The sequence below is a fragment of the Passer montanus genome, unplaced genomic scaffold, assembly GCF_014805655.1.
Source record: "Passer montanus isolate IOZ18808 unplaced genomic scaffold, ASM1480565v1 scaffold98, whole genome shotgun sequence".
Taxonomy (NCBI): Eukaryota; Metazoa; Chordata; class Aves; order Passeriformes; family Passeridae; genus Passer; species Passer montanus.
The window spans coordinates 1,003,195-1,026,053 of NW_024375256.1; the positions used below are offsets into that span (position 1 = coordinate 1,003,195).

The window sequence follows — 22,859 nt, forward strand, 5'->3', positions numbered from 1 at the left end:
GGGGTCTGTGCTGCCACCCCAGCTCGGGGAACAAAGGGCCAGCTGTGTCCTGCCACACCCCCCAGCATGGAGAAGGGTGACAGTGGGGACAAAGGCACAGCCCGCCTGGGGCAGCCGGATCTGAGGGGCAGAAGGGTGGGGTGTAGTGCATGGGGGCTTCCCAAACACCTCCCCTGGCTGGGAATGGCTGGGGGGGCAGAACCGTGTGGGTGTCCCCTGTCCCCCCTACCCGGCAGGCACAGACAGGGAGTACCTGGACAGCAATAAATTTATTAAGTATTCAAAAAAAATAATAAGACACAAACCAGTAAAAAACGAAAAGGGGGGAGGTAGGAAGGGGGGCGAGGGGCCGAGCCGGCTCAGGGGGGGATGGGGTCAGGAGACACCGAGGGGATGGCGGGGGAGCAGCACCTGGGGCTGCAGCAGCGCGAAGCCGGGGGGCGCGGGCGGCGCCGGGGGCGGCGGGCGTCACTTGGCGCCCTGCGCCTCCGACTCCTCCTCGTCGTCCTCGTACATCTCGCCCTCCTCCTCGGCCGTGGCGTCCTGGTACTGCTGGTACTCGGACACCAGGTCGTTCATGTTGCTCTCGGCCTCGGTGAACTCCATCTCGTCCATGCCCTCGCCCGTGTACCAGTGCAGGAAGGCCTTGCGCCGGAACATGGCCGTGAACTGCTCCGAGATCCTCTTGAAGAGCTCCTGGATGGCCGTGCTGTTGCCGATGAAGGTGGAGGACATCTTCAGCCCCCGCGGCGGGATGTCGCACACGGCCACCTTGACGTTGTTGGGGATCCACTCCACGAAGTAGGAGCTGTTCTTGCTCTGGATGGCCAGCATCTGCTCGTCCACCTCCTTCATGGACATGCGGCCACGGAAGACAGTGGCCACGGTGAGGTAGCGGCCGTGGCGGGGGTCGCAGGCGGCCATCATGTTCTTGGCATCAAACATCTGCTGGGTGAGCTCGGGCACGGTGAGGGCGCGGTACTGCTGGCTGCCCCGCGAGGTCAGCGGCGCGAAGCCGGGCATGAAGAAGTGCAGCCGCGGGAAGGGCACCATGTTGACGGCCAGCTTGCGCAGGTCGGCGTTGAGCTGCCCGGGGAAGCGCAGCGAGGTGGTGACGCCGCTCATGGTGGCCGACACCAGGTGGTTGAGGTCGCCGTAGGTGGGGGTGGCCAGCTTGAGGGTGCGGAAGCAGATGTCGTAGAGCGCCTCGTTGTCGATGCAGTAGGTCTCGTCCGTGTTCTCCACCAGCTGGTGCACGGACAGCGTGGCGTTGTAGGGCTCCACCACCGTGTCCGACACCTTGGGCGACGGCACCACGCTGAAGGTGTTCATGATGCGGTCGGGGTACTCCTCGCGCACCTTGCTGATCAGCAGCGTGCCCATGCCCGAGCCGGTGCCCCCGCCCAGCGAGTGGGTCAGCTGGAAGCCCTGCAGGCAGTCGCAGTTCTCACACTCCTTCCGCACCACGTCCAGCACCGAGTCCACCAGCTCGGCCCCCTCCGTGTAGTGCCCCTTGGCCCAGTTGTTCCCGGCACCGCTCTGCCCTGGGAAAAGAAAAGAGGCTCCGATGGCCGCTGGCCCCCCACGCCCACGGCCCGAGGGGAGCGGGGAGAGCATCGGGGCTGGCACCAGCCGCTGCCGCCGGCAGCACCGGGCAGATCTGACGGCGGGGCGGGGTGGGAAGCAGGAACCGCAGAGGTTTGGCGGCGAGCCGGCAGCGCCGGGCCCCGCGGCGCGGGAGGGGTGTGCCCGCCGAGCGCCCCGGGGACGGCGACTGGCCGGGCGGGTCCGGGGCTGGGGGAACATCGGGGGACGGTGCACCCCTCCCTCCCTCCCTGCCCGGGGACCTACCGAAGATGAAGTTGTCGGGGCGGAAGAGGTGGCCGAAGGCACCCGAGCGCACGCTGTCCATCGTCCCCGGCTCCAGGTCCACCAGGATGGCGCGAGGCACGTACTTGTGAGCTGAGAGAGACCCCGTGACGGGAGGGGACCTGCTGCTGCCCCCCATCCCGCCCCAGAGGTGTTCCCTGCACCCTGCAGGGTCCTACGGGGCTGGGTGCACAGGTTGTGTCCCCCCACCCTAAATCCCAGGTGTGGTGTGGGTGCATGTCTCGTGTCCCCCGAACAATGGGGTGTGTGCACATGTCTGCCCCATTCCCCGTGGGCTGGGGGGATGTTGGTGTTTTGTCCCTCCCACACCACAGGATCCTACAGGGGCAGTGCAGGTGTCCCTCTCTCCACAAACCCCAGGGTCCCGTGGGACTGGGGTGTCCCCCCCACACCGCAGTGTCCCATGGGGTGGGACATGTGTCATGCCCCCACCCAAGCTACAGGGTCCCATGAACCTGGAGGAGCACGTGTCCCCTGCCCCCCCCCAGGACACGGTGTGAGGGGGCGGGTGCACATGTCTGCCCTCCCGGGGCCAACAGGGGGTTGGGTGCAGGTGTTGTGTGTGACCCCTCCCAAATCGCAGGGTCCCATGGAACTGGGCGTGCACGATTGCCCCCTGCCCCAAAGGAAACGGTCCCACGGGGGGGTGCACGTGCCTGCCCACCCCACACCTCCAGGGGGTGGGTCTGTCTGTGTGCCCCCTCCCCAGCCCAGCCCAGCCCAGCAGACCCAGCTCCTCCTGCACTGGGGGTCAGACTGGGGCCCCAGCCCAGCCCAGGGCGGGGGTGCCAGGCTGCCCTGCCGGGGAGGGTCCGGGGGGGTCGCTTACAAGAGGCCTCATTGTAGTAGACACTGATGCGCTCAAGCTGCAGGTCCGAGTCCCCCACGTAGTTGCCGCTGGGGTCGATGCCGTGCTCGTCGCTGATCACCTCCCAGAACTGGGGAGGACGGGGAGCTCAGCAGGGCGGGAGGCACCGGAACACCCCCAGACCCGCGGGCGAGGCACGGGGCACCGGGATCCTCCCATCCCTCGGCAGGGCTGGGTGGGGCAGGAGGCGCTGGGGTACCCCAACCACCGAAATCCCCAGGCAGGGAGCGGCGGCGAGCACCGGGACTCCCCGAACGGCTGGGCAGGTCCCAGCGGGGCGGCGGGCACCGGGATCCCCCAAACGCCCAAAATCCCGAGCAGGGCGGGGGGGATCAGGACCCCCCAAATCCCGCACAGGGCTCAGCGGGGCGGGGGATCCCCCAGACACCCCAAACCCCGAGCAGGGCGGAGGGCACCCAAAGGGCGAGCGGGGCTCAGCGGGGCGGGGGGCACCGGGACCCCCGGCGGGCGGGCGGGCGCTGTCCGCGGTGCTGACGGACAAAGGCGGGGGGCGGGGCGCTTGCGGGGACACCCGCGGGGAGCGGGGACACCCCGGGACCCGCGCGGGCACCCTGCGACCAGCCGGTGGTGGCGGGAGCATCCCGGGGGGCGGCGGCGGCGGTGGTGGGGCGGGGGGACACACAGGGGACACCCCTGCCAGCCGCGTCCCGGAACGGGGAGGGGTAGGGACAGGGTACGGGAGGGCCACCCTGGGGGTCCCGCCCGCCGGTGGCCCCCGCGGGACCGGGGACAGTGGCGGTGCCGGTGACGAGGTGGGCGGCGGCGGGCGCGGCCCGAGAACAAAGGCGACGGTGATGGGCCCTTTGTCCGGGGGCGGCCGGGACCACCCCCCGCGCAGGGTCCAGCCTCCCGCCGCCCAGCCGGTCCTTCCCGGTTCCCGCCGGGAGCAAGTGACCCTTGACCGAGCGGCGGGACCGGGAGGGACCTCTCCCCTCGGGGCTCCCCGGGGCCGCCCGATGCCGGTCACAGCGTCACTGCAAAGAGCCTTTATTGGGAACCGCGAGTCCCTCGCCCGGACCGGGCACCCCGCGGCTCGTCCTGTCCATCCGTCAGTCCGTCCATCTGTCCGTTTCAGGGCGGGGGTGGCCGTGCCGGTACCGTGTCCCCCTGCCTACCAGGAGCACGTCACCACCTCCCGCAGCGTCCGCCGGAGCTCCTGGCTCCGGAAGGCGTAGATGAGGGGGTCAATCACCGAGTTACAGATGATGAGGATGAGGAAGAGGTTGAAGTAGCTGAAGAAGCAGGTGCAGAAAGGGTTGGTGGGACAGGTGACGATGAGGATGAGGTGGAAGAAGAAGGGCCCCCAGCAGATAAAGAAGACGCCCAGGAGGATGGTGAGGGTGACGGCGCCCTTCAGGCTGCCACCACGGTGGGCAGTGGGTGGCTTCTGCTGGCTGGAGATGCTGTGGAGGTGGTGGCGGGCCAGGGCAAACATGTGGATGTAGAGCACCAGCATGAGGACCAGCATGAAGAGGAAGAAGCCGATGAGGCAGAGGAGGACGGTGTTGCTGCGGTAGTAGGTGATGAGGACGGTGCTGGAGACGGTGCTGGCCAGCCAGACGCTGGCCATGGTGACCACGGCGCGCTGCAGGGTCATGATGCTGTGGTAGCGCAGCGCGTAGAAGATGGTGATGTAGCGGTCGACGGCGATGACCCCCAGGAAGGAGAGGGACGAGACCACGGAGCTGCAGATGAGCGTGTCGATGACGCTGTCCATGTGGCGGACGAGGCTGGGGCGCATCACCAGCACCCCGTGCTCCAGCAGCAGCATGAAGAGCATCTCCGCCAGGTTGCTGATGCTCACCAGCATGTCCGACACCGCCAGGCAGCAGATGAAGTAGTAGGTGGGCGAGTGCAGGTTCCTGTTCTTCAGGATGGCGGCCACCACCAGCAGGTTCTCCACCAGGCTCACCAGCCCCAGCGCCAGGAACAGCTCGTTGGGAATGTCCAGCCCCTGGCACCAGCCACCGCTGGCCCCGACCGTGGCGTTGCTGTGGTTGCCCTCGCTGGCATTCGAGGGCTCGCGCAGCAGACGCAGGGGGGCCAGCGTCGACATGACCCCCTCCTCAGCCCCGGGGCCCCCCGTGGCACCCGCACAGCCCCCGAGCCCCCGTTGTGCCCCGCCAGTTCTCCCGCGGCGCCCGGCGGCGAGGCCGAGGGGATGCCGAGGAATTGGGGACGGGAGGCCTGGGATGTGCCGGGGGTGTCGCGTGCCCGCCGGGACCCTCCGGTGCGGCGGCCGCTCTCGGTGCCAGCGCTGCCCGGCGTCCCACGCCCGCCGGCCCAGGGTGCTGGGGAAGAAAGGGCCCTTTCTCTGCCCCACTTTAAAGCGGCTCCCCCGGCTCCTCCTCCGAGGAGGGTGGGCACCTGCGTGAGGGAGGCACCCGGCAGTGAGGGGGGCTGCTGCCGAGGCCAGGGCTGAGACACCCCCAGGATGGCCCTGGCGACCCCGGTTGCTTGGGATCACCATGTGCCCAGGGGTCTCAAATGCCCTGGGGTGGTCCATGCGCCCCTGGGGTCATGCACCTTGGGGACGCTGCCATAGGGGTCCTCTGTGCCCTGGGGGACTGTGCACCTTGGGGTCCCCACATGTCCTAAGGTCCTGTGTCACTAGGGGGGGACCCCTGAACCCTGGGGGCCTGCATATCTTGAGGGGTCCCCTGTGCCCTGCAGGCCTGTGTGTCCTACAGGGGTCAGTGTGCCCCGTGGGACTCCTGTCTTGGGGGGTCCCATCTGCTGTGGGGGTCATCCACACCCCCTGAGCTATCCACGCACCTTGGGGACCCATGGGACCCCATGCACTGCAGGGTCCGGGCTGTCCCACGCATTGGCACTGGGAGGGTGCCACTGCCACGGCCCCGGGGAAGATGTTGTACAACGGCAGGCATGGGACGCGATAGGAATCGTCAAAGGCACGGTTAAATGGGACGCTGCCGAGCCCGGCGCCGGAGGGAGCCCAGGCGGGCTGTGGGGACAGGGCCCATCTGACCATCATGTGCCTTCGCTCGGTGTTGATGCCTGGAGCCGCGCGGCTGCCAAAGGGCCATTCACAGCTCCGCGGGCAGGCTGATCCCACAGGCTGCTCCCACGCTTACCCACTTCCTCCGCTGGGAAGCCCTTCCCTCTGGCAGGCATGAAAATGGCCCAGCTGCACACGCTGGGCATGGGGGCCCAGGCTGCCCCAGTGCCAAATTACAGGGATGGGATCCCGTGGGATTTGGATATACCAGTGGGGAATGGAGCCAGGGCGGGCTGGCTTGAGACTCAGGGTCTGCACACCCAGCCCAGCTACATCCCCCAGGGAGCCAATACAGCAGCAACAGGGATTTATTCCATGTATTCACCATTACTCAGCAGAAAAAGGGAAAAAAGCTTTACGGGAACAAGGATGAGTTAAGGTTTGATTGTGGCTTACCTCACTCAATGCTCTAGGTGAATGAAGGTGAGGGAATAAGCGATAGACAAACAAAGAAGGGGGAAAGATTTCTTCTCCAAACATAATTAAAAGCTGAAAAAGGTGCTCCATGCACAATTCTAGTGGCACAGGGGACTGTCAGACCTTTGGAAGGTCCAGTGTAGTGAGGGTGCAGAGTGTTTTGCAGAGGGAAGGAAGATCCAGGCTATGGGAAGCACAAAGGAGCTGAAGAAGAGGGCAGTAAAACCCCTCTGGGAATTAAGGACAAGAGCCAGGAGAACAGGGAGGGGAATAGGATGGAAATTGTGCATAGAGGAGGCCAGAAGGGGACTAAGCTGCCATGGGGACAAGGGACAGCTGCTGTTGATTAGCTTGGACATGCTCAGACAGCCCTTGTCCCCTGTTGAGAGAGAGAGGCCCCGGACAAGGCCCATGGCTGTGGCTTCAGCCCCCTCCCTGATGGAGACCAGCCAAGGATGCAGCCCCCTGCTCAGAACAGCCCATTCCCACAGCGAGTCCATCTGTGTGACTTTATTGGAGTGCGACACAAATCGGGGGTGACTCCAGAGGGGCTGGGGAGGGACGGCCCGGCTCAATCCCAGTCGCCGTCGCCCTCGGGATTGTCCTCGCGGGGCGGCTCCTGGAACTGGATGTTGGCCAGCATGTCCCGCATGGCCGCCATCAGCCTGTTCACGCCCTGGTTCAGGTCCTGCGCCGCCCCGGCCTCGTCGTCCCCGTCGTGCCGGATGTCCCCCTACGAGAGAGCAGCACTGTGGTGGCAGGGACGGGGACAGTGGTGCCAGATCAGCAGCAGGATGCTGCCAGCAGCGGCTCCTGGAGCAGGAGCACCACGGGGGAATGGTGCACCCAGATCCCAGCGTGCACTCACCTGCAAGTTGAAATTTGGCAGCAGCGAGCGGAAGAAGAGGGATAAAGTGCTTTCGTTGGAGGGATGGCTCGTCCTGCAAGACACAAGAGGCACCGCGGTGAAGGTACAGCTCAGTTTGTGACTCCTCACTGGGATGTGGGCGGTGCTGGGAGAACCATGGTGCTGCTGGAACCAGCCCTGGGGGAGGGAACTGGGGAGTTCCAATGAATTCAGGCAACTCTGAGCAAACCATCATTAAGAGCACAACCAAGGCCAGGTTGGAAGGGGCTTGGAGCAGCCTGGTCTACTGGAAAGGGTCCCTGCCCCTTGCAGGGGCTAGAATGAGATGAGCTTTAAGGTCTTCTGAACCCAAACCATTCCAGGATTCCATGATCCTACCAGCTCTGCTCTGAGTGGATTGGTGTGGTACACACATGGCATCACCCCAACAGCAGGACTGGCTGTATTTACATTTCCATTTACCCCCAACCCTCCCAGTCAGCCGTGGCCTGGGTTTTCCTTGGCTTTTGCCCTATGGCTGGGAATGACCACTGTGGGAAGCAGCAGGACCAGTCCAGCCTGTAGCTGTGCCTGCCTGGAGCACCACAGCTCTTCCTCTGCCAAGGAGGAGGAGGATGCCAGCACCGAGTGCCCGTGTGCAGCCTGGCCTGGGGCTGAGGGAACACGGCCGGCTGTGCCAGTGCAGGAGGTGGTACCTTTCTGGTCGGGTGTAGGAAACAATGGAATCCAGAGGAGGGAGGGGGTCAAACCCCATCACTGGCTGGGAGGTCACCTCCTGCAGGGAGAGGAGAAAGGAAGGGATGAAGGAGAAAGGAAGGAATGAACGCTGTGCATCCAGCAGCAGCAAACATGGGCACCCACAGAAGCCATGCGTGACAGGGGCTAAGACAGGCCCAGCAGGGACACAAATGCCACCACAGCACATGCAGCCACAGCCCCTGTGGCCCAGCAGGCCCCTCACCAGAGGCAGGGCTGCCGTGGCCTCCTTCATCTCCGAGAGGATGATGTGCCGGTAGATGTTCCTGGGAGCGCTCTGGTACCGGATCTTCCTCCTGAGGCGGGGAGGGGACAGAGCAGTGAGCCCTGAGCAGGCACATTCCCATTTCTGCTGCTCCAGGCGCAGTGTCAGCAGCTTCCCTGGCTCTGGGGGACAAGGCCATATTGGATGGAGCTGGCTTAGAGCGAGCCAAAGGGGGTGGGAGCTGCTGAGCTCTGGAGAAAGCGCAGAGAGCTCAGGAATGAGCAGATTGACCTTGGTTTAGGACACCTGATGGCTCTCTCCTGTTTCTCAGCACTGGGAAGTGTTTCTAAGCTCTCACCTGCCCTGTGTGGCTATCCCTGCCCTTCCAGGCCACCCCTCCACCTCCCCGGGATGTTTCCAGGGTACAGGTGACAGCCAAGCCTGGGGAAGGCAGTGCAGGATATGCAGTGCAGGTTCAGCTCTACATTCCCACTTGTGAAAAGCATGGAAGAGCCACTGCCTTCCCAGCCCCATGCTGTGACCTTCAGCATCAGACCAGCAGCTGTGGGGCTCTGAGCCTGCCCCACACACTGGAAGTGCTGCTGCCCAGGACAGACCCTCTGTCCCACTCTGTCCCCTGGCACAGGAGCCCTGCCCTCCACCCTCTGTGCTCACTTGTGCTCGGCCTCCTGCACCAGCGCGTCCTGGGCGTCCACCATGCGCAGAACCTCGTGGACGTGGGGCTCCAGCCAGGCCATGACAGCCGGGTCCTTCCACAGGGCGTGTGTCCTGCCCACGTACAGGGATGTCAGCTGGTTCAGGGCGGGCGACTGGCTACGGGACATGGCTGTTACTCACGGCACCCTCCTCCTCCTCCTGCTCCTCACGGGATGCTGAGGGCTCAGCTCTGCGCTGGCCTTTGGCGTGGGAACACGAGAGGACTCGCAGGCTCCTGCCTGGATATTGCCATCCTCTTCACCAGAACTTCTGCCTCCATCTATTTTTAGGCTAAGCAGAGCCATGAAATGAGGGAACACTGCCCTGGCCTGAGGGAGAGCCTTCGCACGCTGAGGAAGACCACGTGTCAAGGGAACGCAGACTGGTTGGAGACAGCCTGGCCTGGCAGGACACACAGGTCACCCTCCCTCCCTGCACACACCAACAGGCTCTGGGGTGAACTTCTGACCCGTCCACCTTGAGCTGAGGTGGGTCTGCCAGCCCGATCCAGAGGCCATTATGGAAATCCATTATCAAAAGGATTATCAAACGAGGCATTACCAAATGAGCCTACTCAGGGAACCCAAACAAGCTCCTCCATTAGCTGTCTGAGCACGCAAGATCCCCGCCGCCGGCAAAATCGATCCCTTCCCTTTGCTGAGAACATCTCCAGGCCTTACCTGATCTGGGCATTCAGCCCAAAGAAGGGGTGGGAGGCAACCCTGGCATCGGGCTGCACACTGCAGTGATCCAACAGCGGCATCAGAACTGCAAGACAAAGGCAGAGAACTCATCTGGAGCTGCTGGAAAAGGGCAGGGTAGGGTGGGGTCACCCTCCACTCCTCAGGGCCAGAACCCCCTGGAGCACCAAGGACACAAGGAGGGGGTGAGGACACTGCTGGTCCCTGTGCTCACAGGGGCATTATTTCAGTCACCCCAACAAACAGCCTAAAAGATGTTTCCAGCCTCCACAAACTGAATCTCTGTTGGAGAGCTGGTTCTTCCTGCTGCACACACCCTCCCTTGGGCCTGAGGGCTGTGTGCTCCTTTCATGGACAGCAGCACCCACAGGATGAAAGGGAGAGTGATGGGCACCCATGGGGAGAGCACAACCAAAACAGAGCTGTGCCTTGGAGGGAGAGCCAAGGAGACTGGCTTGTCCTTGCTCCAGGCAGCCCTGAGGAGGTGTGACATCTCCCTGCTCCAACATTCCAGCCCTCACCCTCCCCCAGCCTGCTCACCCCTGACCACTGCTGGTGGAGGAGCACTGGCTGCTCTGGGGAGGGAGGACAAAATCATGGAACCATAGAACTGAAAGGTTGGAAAAGCCTCTAAGATCATTGATCCCAACCACTCCTGCAGCACTCCCAAGACCACCCCAACCCATGTCCTCAGGTGCCATATCCACATGGCCTTTAAGTTCCTCCAGGGTTGGGGACTCCACTACTGCCCTGGGCAGCTGGGACAACACTTCTGGGAAAGGAATTGTTCCAAATACTAAACTTTGAGGCTGTTTCCTCTTTTTCTTTCCCTGGGAGCAGAGCCTGCCCCCCTGGCTGCCCCCTCCTGTCAGGGAGCTGTGCAGGGCCAGAAGGTTCCCCCTGAGCCTCCCTTTCTCCAGGCTCAGCCCCCTGGCTGTCTCAGCTGCTCCTGATGCTCCAGCCCCTTCTGCAGCTCCATTCCCTTTCCCGGACACTCTCCAGCCCCCCGGTGTCTGTGCTGGGGTGAGGAGCCCAGATCTGCACTCTCCCCACCACCCTGGGCACAGGCACTGCCGTTCTGCCTGACCGCTCCTGCTCTGACTCAGGGCTCCCTCCTCAAAGGCCCTTGGCAAATTCCAGCCTGTGCATCAGCCTGCCGGGAATCCAGTCCTGCCTGCCGGGAAGGCAGTCCCGGCTGTCCCAGAGGAGGACAGTGACAAAGCCCTCCACCGGAGGGGACAGACTCACCGCTTGGGAACATGACGAGCGCGAGCTGGATGAGCCGGGCCGCTCGCTCCCGGGCCTGGCTCCGCTCCAGCTCCGGCCGCTCTTCCTGCTGGCTCAGGAACAAATAGGCCAGTGGCACCGAGAAGGCAAAATTGGGCAGCTGGGAGAGGTTCCGGTGACTCTGCAGGATCGGGGACAGAGGCACTGAGAATGATGCTGTGCGGGGTCGGGGCTCTGCCTGCTGGGGTTAAGTGAGCTCCCAGCCGCTGGCTCGGTGCCCCCACAGCTGAGTGAGCAATTTTGAGTTCTCACAACTATTTACAGGACCCAAGGATTACAGGAACCAACAGCCCAGCCTTTACAGATCGTTCCAATTCTGCTGGGATGGCAGCTGGGCTGTGAGATCCCCTCCAAAGGGCTCACCTGCTGGGGAGCACCCCAGGCACCCATCCCTCACCTGCTGGCCACTCACCTCCCACTCCTGGAAGAGGCGGGTCAGGAAGGAGTATTCCCGGGCCCGCAGGGACAGGAAGTCGATCAGCAGCAGCACACAGAGCGGGTCATTCTCAGGATCAAGGCTTGGGAGCAGGAGGAGAGAACAAACCCAGTGTCACAACAATCGAGAGAGCTGCCCTGATTTCCGAGTCAAGCAGCCTCTCCCTGTGACATCCAGTGACTCAGCAAGTGGAGAGAAAAGGAACACGGTCGCTCCCGCATGGCCAGCAGGATGACACAGTGGTGCTCTGTGTCCCCAGAGAGGGGACAGTCCCCTGCCACCACCCAGGAGGAGGATCAGTGGCCACAAACTGAGTGGGCTGAAGCCACTGCCACACTTTGCTCCCCCAAGCTCAGCCACAGTTTGGCAGTCACAGGCCACCCAGGGCCCCTCCTCACCCATCACCTCTCCACAGGCACCAGCACATCCCCAGCACAGATCCATGCAGCTCTAAGGGGTGGGAATGAGCCCACACCAAGCCCAGGAGCAGCAGAAGCTGTCTGGGGTGACTGTCCCCCCAAACCCAGACACTCCATCCTCGGTGATACCTCAGGATGAGCTTGCAGAACTCCAGGGCTGTGCGGGGACAGCCCCTCTTCTCCAGGAACATCAGGTGCTTGAAGAGAGCCAGGAAGAAAGCCCTGCATGGGAACAGCAGTGGGACTTAGAGGCCAGATGTGAAAAGAAGTATTTTGTGCCACTCAAAATAGGGACACAGTCATCAAGAGCTCCACACCCCCAAGCATCACATTGTGGTGTGGCATGGGGTGCCACAGACCCTCCCCCCGCCATGCTCCCATCACATGTTTTTGCTATCTTTTTGTGCAAGAACAGGGACAGAAAATTCACAATCTGCTCTGGAGACTGGGACCAAGACAAGTAAATCCCCCAAGTCCATATCCTGCCTTGTGCCAGGGGTGTGGGGACAGTGACACAGAGTGGGGAGGCCCAACAGCTGAACTGGTGATACAGGTCACTGATGGCACAAAGTATGTCAGCTAGAGGGGCTGAAATGTGAGCACCCTCCAGGTACAGCAGTTTGGGAGAGATGGCTTGGGTCAGCTGACTGGAAAATTCCCAGAATAAAGTCACCTTTCCCAGCAGCTGCAGAGCTGGAAGTTACATAAAGATCCAGGCTGGGAGGAGTGTGAGTGCTGGGGGTGATGGCTGGAAACACACAGCAAGGATTTTTAGGACCATTTTGGGCTAAGGGGTACTAATGGCATGAGAAGGATATGACAAGGAGGGAGAGTGCCTACTGCAGGAAGGCATCCCTGGGGAAAAGGGATGCTTTGTGCAGAAGCTTCCATGCACGAGCTGCCTGTCCCAGGAGCCCCCAGCAGAAAGGGACACTCAGGGCCTCCCTGGCTGAGCAGCAGTGGTGACTCTGGGTGGCTGTGGCCAAAGGGGCTCCAGCTGAGCCCCCCTCACCCCCTCAGCCCTGCTCACCTGTTCTCTGGGCGCCGGTAGTCCAGCCTGCAGGTCCCACTGGTGAGGCTGAACACGGGGTGGAAGGCGCACTCCAGGCTGTACAGAGCCCGCTCTGGGGACAGCAAGGCCAGTGTCAGGGACAGGACAGGAACACCAGCACAGCACTGCACTGCCCAGCACTCGGTTTAGACAGAAAACCAGCTCATTCCCAGCCCAGCCAGACACAAAGTTACTTCACACTGTGGTGGCAACAGGTACCAGGGCAGTGAGCACTTCCAGGTTAGATCACACTCTGGGTGGGAAGAGGAACCCTTCTGGGATTGAGGTTGGTCCAGGAAAAGGCAGGCTCCTGGCCTGCACTGCCCTGCCAGGGAAGGACTCCTCACCTCAGGCTTACCTATGAGATCCCGGGCCATCTCCTGGTCCTCCTGCATGCGGCACACGTCGCTGAGCTGCAGGAGGGAGTCCACGTGGTAGGGGTTCATCTGGAGCAGCAGCTGCACAAGAGCATTGCAAAGCCTCTGTCATCACCAGTGGCTCAGGAATTTGGTCACTGACCCAGGTACCTTCCAGCTGTGTGACACACAATGCCAGGAGCTCCCTCAATCCCACCCTGTCAGATCCATCCCCAGGCTGGAAGGGCACAGGGAGCTCTGTCCCCACCACTTGCAGGATGGGAGCCCTCAAAGGCAGCCTCCCTTGGGCAGCTCCCTCCCAGCTTTTCCAGCAGCGGCCATGCCAGGCTTTGCTCATCTTCACTGTCCTCCTCCAGATGTCTCCCAGCTCCTCCATTTCCTTGGAAAGGAGAGAATGAGATGCAGGCACTGTTACAGGTTTGGGGCTTTTTATCTATCCCTCAACAGTTGTGAGCATTTGATCAGGTTTTGCATTCTCTGGATACTGAGAAGATATTTGGACACATCTATTACAAATCCAGAAAGCAGCAATAGTAATGGGTAATAATAATAATAAATAAATATTTATTCCAGGCTTCAGAAGAGAAGTTTAATTTTAAAAGCTTCTCAATTCACTAATTATATTATAAATAGGCTTTTCTCAAGTACCTAAAACCTCCTCAGTTCAATAAAAAATACTGAAGCTACAAATCTTCTCACAGTTTAGTTTGGGGATTTTTTTTCTCTCCTGAAACTTTAAAAATAAAGCTTCCAAAGCTCCAAAAGTTTCCATCTGCAGGGTGGGGACCTGTGGGACCACCAACAGCACAAAGACTGGATGTTCCAGGCTGGCCCAACCCAGCCTGGAGCCACTTGCCTGATGCTTAACCTCTTCCTTAAGGGGTAAAACTCTTAAGCTCCTTTCCAGACCATTTTCTGGGGGGACATGGAGCACTGTAATGGGAAAAAGCCAAGAAAAGGTCACCAAGGGTGACCTTTGGACCTACCAGCAAGTGCAGAAAAAACACTCACTGAACAAGAGGCTCCCCAAAAGTAATGTTTTATGTGCTGAAACCACAGCAACAAGGCAGAGCTGGGCTCCAGAAATGCCAGGACTGTGGTGACCATGGACAAACTGTCTGGAATTGCCAAATTCATCTGTTAAACCTCACCCTTGACAGAAAAGGGGAAGACTCCAAGCTGTACAAATGTTCTCAAATTTAGCCTGATCCCCTAAGAGGGTCAGAGCTTCCAGATTAAAACACCACAGAAAGCCTGTCCTGTGTGGGGGACTGAGCTTGAGCTGTCCTTGGGACACTCGCTGCTGCACAGGAATTACCTTGGCTCACTTAATCCAAATCCCTGAGTGCAGGCAGAACTGCTGAGCTGCAGAGAGCCCCGCGGCCCTGAGCCGAGGGTGGGAAAGCACAAGGAAGTAAACTTTATTTAGCAGACAATGGGCTCTTTAAAGAACATCTCCAGGGCATGCATCCCAGCTCATGTGGCCAGACCTTTCAGAGAAACATCCCTCAGTTATGGTTTAGTTGGGTGCAGAGCAATTTTGCTGTTGCTTATCACTCCAAACTATAAATGTTACCATACAGCTTAATGAGCTCGGACACGCATGAAGGACTCCCAACACAAAAGCCTGCTTTGCTGAAATACCAAGAAAAGACACATTTTTCATCCTTGCAGGAGTTTATAAATAGAACAGCTGTTAGTTTGGATTGCCAGTTCACGATGGGTTTATACAATATTCCTCCTTTCCCAGCTAAGAGCTGAGACAAGGGGGCTTTGTTCCCACCCTTCCAGCCAAACGGACAGTTCCTGTGGGTTCCTCTCTCAGAAGGTGACCTGGCACATGCTTGGCACAGCCACCAAGGCTCGGCCACCAGCCACCAGAGCTCCTCTGCACCCAGGAGGTCACTGGTTAACAAGGTGACAGCACAGCTCAGCACTCAGCGCTGCCTCACCCCACACAGAGGGACACAGGGCTCTACAGCCCAAACAAGTCCTAACAGCCCAAACAAGACTGGAAATAAATAATCCAAGGCTCTGCAGAGGGATCTGGACAGCATGGATCAAGAGGATGAGGTCAGAGGGATGAAGGTCAACATGGGTCCTGCTTGTGGGTCACACCAACCCCATGAGTGAAACAGGCTGGGGGAAAAGTGGCTGGGAAAGAACCTGGGGTGCAGGAGACAGTGGATGGACAGGATCCCAGGTGGGCACCAGCCTGTGTCAGCAATGGTGAGGCCACAGCACCAGGGCAGTGCTCATCCCCTGTGCTGGCATTGCTGGGGCACTTCCAACCCTGGGGTCAGTTCTGGCCCCTCACCCCAACACAAACATCAAGGGGCTGGAGCATGTCCAGGGAAGGGCAATGGAGCTGGAAAAGGGTCTGGAGCAGCAGAAACAGCAGAGGGAGCTGGGGGGCCTCAGCTTGGAGGAAAGGAGGCTCAGAGGGACCTTCTGGCTCTGTACAGCTCCCTGACAGGAGGGGACAGCCAGGGGGGCTGGCTCTACTCCCAGGGAACAGGGACAGGACAAGAGGAAACAGCTTCAAGGTGTGGCAGAGGAGTTTCAGGTTGAATATTTGGAACAATTCCTTCCCCAGAAGTTTTGTCCAGCCCTGCCCCAGTCTGCCCAGAGCAGGGGTGAACTCCCCATCCCTGGAGGGGTTTAAAAGCCGTGTAGATGTGGCACCTGGGGACAAGGGTTGGGGTGGCCTTGGCAGTGCTGGGGGAACAGCTGGCTTAGAGGCTTTTCCAACCCAAACGATTCCAGTGGAATGCACCAGCCCAGCTTCCCAGGGAAAGGGGCTGCAGGAGCACAGAGGGAACAGCACGACCAACCCAACGTACCACGATGTTGTTGGGGTCCATGGACTCCACAGCATCCAGGAACTTGAACTGGACCTGCTGGTACTCACGGTGGTGCTCGAAGGTGAAGTGCTGCACGCCCCTCCGGGTGTCCAGCAGCTGCATGGTGATACCTGCAGGGTGCAGGGCAGACCTGGGTACCCAAGAGAACCTCCTCTGCTCTCTCACAGCACCACTGGGTTCAGAGACACATGTGTTTTTGGAAACTCACAGAGAATTCCACTCCTTTCCCCCTCTCAAGAGTTCAAGTCTCAAACCCACCCAAAAAGCCCAGGCTGCTCATCCTCCTCAGGGATACTTCTCATCATCCAGCAATTCTGCTGCTGAGATGGAAGCACCCGTGCCCTGCTACCTCCAAAAGAGGGGGAAACAAACCCAAATCATAAGGTACAACTCCACAGAGCTCTCTGCTGAGGCAGGAGGTGTGTTTCCACCAGCTGAGGAGCAGGTCCCTCTTAGTCTCCATGCCCTGAGCAGCATCCATGTCACATGGGCCAAGGGCCAAGAGGGCAGGAGCAGCCCCAAAAGCCTCACCTGTCTTGCTGTAGCGTGGCCAGGTGTTCTTGGGAGCTGTGAGCCACATGCTGCGCACGTACTGCCGCTGCCTCTGCCTCGGCCTGGGAGGGAACACACAGCTCACAGCTCTGCACTGACAGCACGAGCAGGATGAAACCATGGTAAAGGGAAAGATGAGATCCAGTTTCTTCCCCACACACAGCTGCACTGAGCTGTGCCCAGAGCTGTTTGCCTCCAAGACACAACACACCTGTGCTCAGGCTTTGCCTTATGTGCACCATCTAGGCCAGCCAGTGCCTCCAGCATCTCCACTTCCAGAGCTTCTCTCCCTGTTTTTATCCCTGCCAAACCCTCAGCTGCCTCTGTGCTTCAAACAGCTCCCCAGGTCCAATTAGGAGAGCCCCACATCCCTCTGACTCATCTCTCTTCCCTTCAAATGTTCACTGGATTAGTTTAAGCTGTACTCAAAAATGCACAATCTATTGGCTCAGAAGCAATTCAGGATCAAGATTACACTGAGGGAGTCACACCTCCTCAGAAAGGGATCACAGACTATTCTGAGGTGGAAAAGACCCACATGGATTTTTAAGTCAAACTCCTGGCCCTGCACAGGACAATCCCAAGGGACTGCAGTTCCTTCCTCAAGTACCAAATGCTCCTCCACAGACTCTCTCCCTCCCCTGCACTGCTCCAAGCTCAGACCATTCTTGGTTTTCCAACCAGCTCATAGAAGTGAGGATTTTGTGGATGACAGTGAGCACAGTGCAGTATATAAATGCAGAGACATCACACCCAGGGAGCAACAGGCTCCCTGGGCCCCTGGATACAAGGGGCATGAGATGCTGAAATTATTCAGGGTTCACTTTCTGTCCAGAGGCTCTGGAATAGCAACAAGGGACAAATGGTGGAGAAACAAACAAAATCTATGTGCCTGCATTCTGTGAACTTGAGTGAAATGACTTTGAAGGGTGGTTTGGAAATAAATGAGAGGGGAAAGGAGCAAAAGAAAAAGCAAATGCCAGTAAAAGCCTGGAGAAGTGTTTCCCCACCTTGCACATGTCACAGAAAATATTCCTCTCTTCCAATAAGCAACTACTAAATGAGTAACACATCCTGTGCCCAGGATTACCTGCCCAGGTGTGGCACTGGAGACTCCATGAGCCCTGCCAAGTGCAGGACAGACACGCCTCCTCAGATCTGGAAAGGGTTTAATACCAAATTCTGGACTAACCTCTGGTCCCCGAGCACAGCACGAGCCCCAAAGTATCTCTTCAACTCATTCTCTGGATTCAAGTTTCTGAGAAGGTGGAAAGAAGAAAGAAAAGCTCCATCAGTTAAAAAGTGCCACACTCAAGTCTCTCCATCAACACCCAGCACACCAAAGTGCCTCTGGAAAACCCTCAAACTGTCAACACTCCCCACTGATCACACAGCATGGAGAAAGAGACTGGAACTGCCAGCACTGGAAGGGAAAGCCCTGCTCCATGGACAGGCTTTCCTGCTGCCCTGCTGCAGAGCTGGGGAATACTGCTGCTGCCCTCTCCAGGGCAGCTGGAGCCTTAGCTGGGATCATCCTGGGAGAAGCCAGGGCTCGGGAGCACACGTGAATCCCATGGCAAGCTTTACACACCAGGGCTACTGACACCTCTGCAGAGGTTCTGAGGCTGGAAGGTCCCTCTGGAGACTAATCTGGTCCTGCCACCACTGCAAGCAGGCCTGGCAGCAGAGAATCCCCATCAGAACCAAGCACAGCTCCCAGAGGAGCAGACGGGAGCAGGGATGTGCACAACCATCCCACCCCTTTCAGTCAAGGGGCAGAGCTCCTGGCCAGGTGACCCTGGGAGGCCCCAAGCCTGCTCCTCAGGGAGCAGCCATCCCTCAGAGCAAGGCCAGAGCAGGGCAGCCAGCAGTACCTGTGCTCCACGTAGAGCAGAGGCCGGCTGTCGGCGGGGATCCCGCCCTGGCTCTGCGGGGCCAGCCTGGGCTCCTCCATCCTCTCCAAAAGGCTCTCGATGTCCTCCAGGTCGTTGTCTTCCTTAAGGAAGGCAAAGCCAAGGCATTTGTTACAGGCTGAGTCACAGCAGCCTGCAGGTCACCCGGCACAGATCACGCCCAGATCACCCCTCAGTGAGGGGCTGTGGCTCTTCAGAGAATCCCAGAATGGTTGAGGTTGGAAGGGACCTTGAAGCTCATCTCATTCCATCAGATCATACCCAGCTGCCTCCCTGCGTGAGGGGCTGTGGCTCTTCAGAGAATTCCACAATGGTTGAGGTTGGAAGGGACCTTGAAGCTCATCTCATTCCATGTCCCATGGGCAGGGACACCTCACACTACCCCAGGGTGCTCCAAGCCCCATCCAGCCTGGCCTTGGGCACTGCCAGGGATCCAGGGGCAGCCACAGCTGCTCTGGGCACCTGTGCCAGGGCATCACCACTCTCCTCACAGGGAAGAATTTCCTCACAAGTTTCCATCTTACCCTGCACTCTGATAGTGGGAAGACATTTTCCCTTATCCTGACACTCCAGGCCCTTGTCCAAAGACATTTTAAATATTTAAATAACCAGCCTTCACCCTCTATTTTCCACAGAAAAACCAAGTTACTAAGCTGTGAGCCTCATGACAAGGTCTCAAACACTCACATGACTTTAACCCAAGTCTCCCATTCCCCATTTTCCAACCACCCCAGGAATCCATCCAGCTGCTCACATCCAAAAGTTACATAACACTTTAACCCTGATTTCCCTCCATTTTCCCCCAACAAACAACAAGTGACACATTTCTTACGTGCCTGTTTCACATCCTCCTCATGATGTCCATGGGTGGAACACAGAATTCCATTCAGGACACCCAAGCAGCAGTGCCAGGCTGCCTTTTTAAGCTAAATTTAGCCCCTGTGCGTGGAGTGTACACAGGAAAGGGATAATGTGCTCTGCATGGAAGTGCTGGAACAGAGGCTGTATTATCCCTCTTTGGCAACCCCAACTGCCAGGGTCTGGGTGTCCCCCCAGCCTCCAGCTGGCACATGTCCCCCTGCTGCTCAGTATTCCTGGATTGGGAAAGGAAACAGGCTCTCCAGGAGGGTTCTCCACCTCAGAAACTCACTCCTGAGTGGCATTCCCAGGGAGGAGGTGGCAGCTGGGTGCTGGCCCTGCTGTCATGGCTCAGCCATTCACTCCAGAATCCGGTGGCTCAGGATGCTGAGGACAGAATCTCCCTGGAGTGAACAGCAATGTTGGACTCCACAGTCTGGGAGGTCTTTTCCAGCCTTAAGGATTCTGTAATTCTGTGGACAGTTCAGACTCAAAGCTCACCAGAAAACCAGCTGCCATCTGAACCTCACTCCTACTGAATTAAGGAGATAATGACTTTAATCCATTGGCTTCTTCTAGCTCTGGGGTCCCCAGCACTGGTCTCCCTACCCATGGCAGGGGATGGAATGAGGTGAGCTTAAGGTCCCTTCCAATCTAAACCATTCCAGGATTCCACAATCCTAAAGAGGCTTCTTTAAAATCTGAAACTGCTTTTTTTGCCTTGAATCTCTCCTGCAGTCACCTCAGAATCCCCACTTTGCCAGCCCCACTGGAGGAACCAGCCTGGTTCCTGACTCAGAACATACACACAGACATACCACAGTCTCTCCTGCTGAATTTTTCTTGGTTTTCCTTTTCTTTTTTTTCTTCCGTGGCTTGTTACTTGTTGCCAGCTGCAAAGAAAAAGGGAAGAGCTGTCAGCATTCCCAGGGGTGCCAGCTCCATGGGAAGAAGAGGGATTTCCCACAGGGATCAGCACACTGAGGGTCCTTCAATGAAACCAAAATTCACCCTTTAGTGTTTGGAAATCAAGACACAAGGAGAAAATGGAGGAAAACACCAAAGATTCACAAAGGGTTAAACCTCAGCTGACTTTCACATCAATATCTGAGGTTATAAAATCAGGAGACAAACAAGTTTAGCTGTGCCAGGTGTTGAGGAAATGCTTCAGCCTCCCTCAGTCCCCAGGATAAGCTGCATTTCTGCTTTTCCAGGGTGCAGGACAGTTCCCAATTTCACTCCCCCTTCCACAGAAACCAACACCTGACAAAGGCCCCAGTGCCAGAGTGCCTCTCCCCACGGATTCAGCTGCTCCAGCTCAGGATGCTGGGGGCATTCCCTAACCTGACTGGCACAGCTGGCAAGCACATTTCCAGGGTCTAGCAAGGGATCACAGCATCATGGAATGGTTTGGGGTGCAAGTGACCTCAAAGTTTATCCAGTTCCTACCCCCCTGTGTAAGCAGGGACATCTTCCACTAGACCAGGTTGCTCCAAGCTTGTCCTGGCCCTGCCCAAGAGCAGCAGCTCCCTGCCCAGGGCTGCCATGTCCTACCTGGAGCTCTGGGAGCAGCCACAGGTGTGTCCTGCAGTGCTGGCACAGCAAACTCACCAGGTCAGGACCCCTGGAGCCCTGCTCACACAGGGACACACCACCCAGAGCACTCACAGCCCCTGGGCTGGCAGAGGCCACTGGCACAGCTGGAATGCACAGGCAGTGGACTTTGCTCCTGTGCCACCCAAACCAGGGACACAAACCCCAAATGCACAGCAAACAAGTGAGACCAGGGGCCAACCCCCTTTTCTCCCCCAGCCCTCTTCTCTGGTGAGATCTGGGCAGGCCCTTCATTGTTAATGAAATGCCCCTTTCCTTAGAAAATCCTGCAAGGAGACACTCCTGGGCTGATACAGACCACAGGAGGAACTTTGACAGCCAATGACAACAAATTATTAAAGGCAAGAAGTTCAGTATTCAGTTGACACTGCTTGAAGTCCTCACATCCCCTGTTCCAAAACAAATGCCTCCCTGAGACCACTCCTCCCTGGCCTGACCTCAATGCTCACGTGGACACAGCACAACGCCTTCCTCAGGTGCCTCCTCTGTGCAGCTGGAAAATCCCCCTGGATCCCACACACAAAGCCAGCCCCCAGCCCCACGGTGCTCACCCTCCCCAGATGCCCGTTCCCAGGCAGAAGCTGTGTCCCTGCCTGCACCCTGGCAGCACTTACCGTTCTGTCTGGCTGCTGGGCCTCCTGCCCCTCTCTGTGTCCATCACCGGCCGTCTCCGAGGGGCTCACAGCCCCCTCCCTGCTGCTGCCCCTGCTCCCCTGGGGGCTCCCTGCCGCCGTGTCCTGCTCCCCGAGCCGGGTGTCTGCTCGCTCCTCATCAGCCACCAGCTCATCCTCCGACTCCTCAGCTGGGATCTGCAAACACAGGGACAAGCTGCAGGCACAGAATTCCCCACGGATCGGCTCCGACACTCCTCCTGCACACGGATGGAGGTGTGGACACCCCTCGTGCCCAGCGTGGCTGCCCAGACAGTGCCAGGGACAGGGAGGGGAGCACAGGACCCCCATGGTGTCCCCTCACAGCACGGACTCTGCTCTTCCCCTGGCAGAGCTCCCAAAGCCAGCCCTGCCTATGCTCACACAGCCAGGCCTTGGGGAAGGCCAGGGAACGGCTGGGGCTGGAGGAGGTGTCTGCAGAGCAGGACGGGGCTCTGTCACCCCAAGGACCCAGCAGCGCCACCAGGGCCCATCTGACACCCAGCACTGGGACCCTGCAGTGCTGGGAAGGTGGCAGGGATGTTCCTAAAAACATTTTCACCAGCCCAGCTCTGACAACGTCCAAACCCCCCCAGGCCTCTCTCCCATTTCCACCCAGTTGCTGCCCCCCACCCTTCCCACTCAGCACCCAGACTGATCACCCCCACCCCAAACACCGACCCCAAACCACTGCCATACACACTGTCACCTCTGCCACCCCCGCAGTGAGCCCCCCTCAGTCACTGCCCCCCTCCCGTCACCCCAAAGCCTGTCAGCCTCTGTCCCCAGGGCACTGTCACTCCAGCCACCCCAGGGACTGTCACCTCAGCTGTCCCCAAGCAGGTGTCCCCAGCAATGTCCCCGACTGCCCACCCAGCTGTCACTGCCTCCAGTTATCCCCCCAGATGCCCCCCAGTCCCTGTCCTCGAGTCCCTGCCACCCCAGCTGTCCCCCACCGCTGCCCCTCGGTCTGCCCCCCGGCACTGCCCCCTCACCAGCTCGAAGCGGTTGCTGACGCCGGCGCGGGGCGTCCCGCGGGGCCCCTTCCCGGGGGCTGGCGGCGGCCCGCCTTCCCGGGCGTGCTCCGGGCCGGGGTCGAGGCCGAGGCCGAGCTCGCCCAGCTCCCCCCGCAGCCGCCTCAGGGCCCGCCGCGACATCGCCCCCGCCCGCTCCGCGCCTGCGCCCGCACTGCGCCTGCGCGCCCGCCGCGCGCCGGCCCCGCCCACTCCCGCCGCGCGCATCCATTGGCTGATGCTAAGAAGGCCACGCCCCTTCCGCGCCGCGATCTTTGTCGCGCTCCGCGCGTGAAATGTGTCCCGGAGCGGGGACACGGGGACACCGGGGCACGGCTGGGGACCGGGGGGCGGGCTGGGGTG

The 22,859-nt window shown here is 59.6% G+C and overlaps 2 protein-coding genes across 2 annotated transcripts; both read right to left on the bottom strand.

The window, feature by feature from the left end:
• Positions 1–252: 252 nt before the first annotated feature.
• TUBB3 (tubulin beta 3 class III) lies at positions 253–4,835 on the bottom strand. The gene is made up of 5 exons (XM_039696500.1): positions 3,895–4,835; positions 3,114–3,249; positions 2,720–2,828; positions 1,852–1,962; positions 253–1,544 (listed from the first exon to the last, which is right to left on the bottom strand). Exons 1-5 carry the CDS (start codon positions 4,833–4,835, stop codon positions 469–471), a joined length of 2,373 nt encoding a protein of 790 aa, XP_039552434.1. The 3' UTR covers positions 253–468.
• A 1,874-nt stretch (positions 4,836–6,709) lies between these two features.
• TCF25 (transcription factor 25) lies at positions 6,710–22,640 on the bottom strand. The gene is made up of 18 exons (XM_039696425.1): positions 22,479–22,640; positions 21,448–21,642; positions 20,038–20,112; positions 18,323–18,444; positions 17,641–17,706; positions 16,428–16,510; positions 15,876–16,006; positions 13,014–13,113; positions 12,635–12,728; positions 11,734–11,826; positions 11,162–11,267; positions 10,711–10,870; positions 9,442–9,529; positions 8,720–8,878; positions 8,045–8,135; positions 7,779–7,858; positions 7,084–7,156; positions 6,710–6,948 (listed from the first exon to the last, which is right to left on the bottom strand). Exons 1-18 carry the CDS (start codon positions 22,638–22,640, stop codon positions 6,787–6,789), a joined length of 2,040 nt encoding a protein of 679 aa, XP_039552359.1. The 3' UTR covers positions 6,710–6,786.
• Positions 22,641–22,859: the final 219 nt, after the last annotated feature.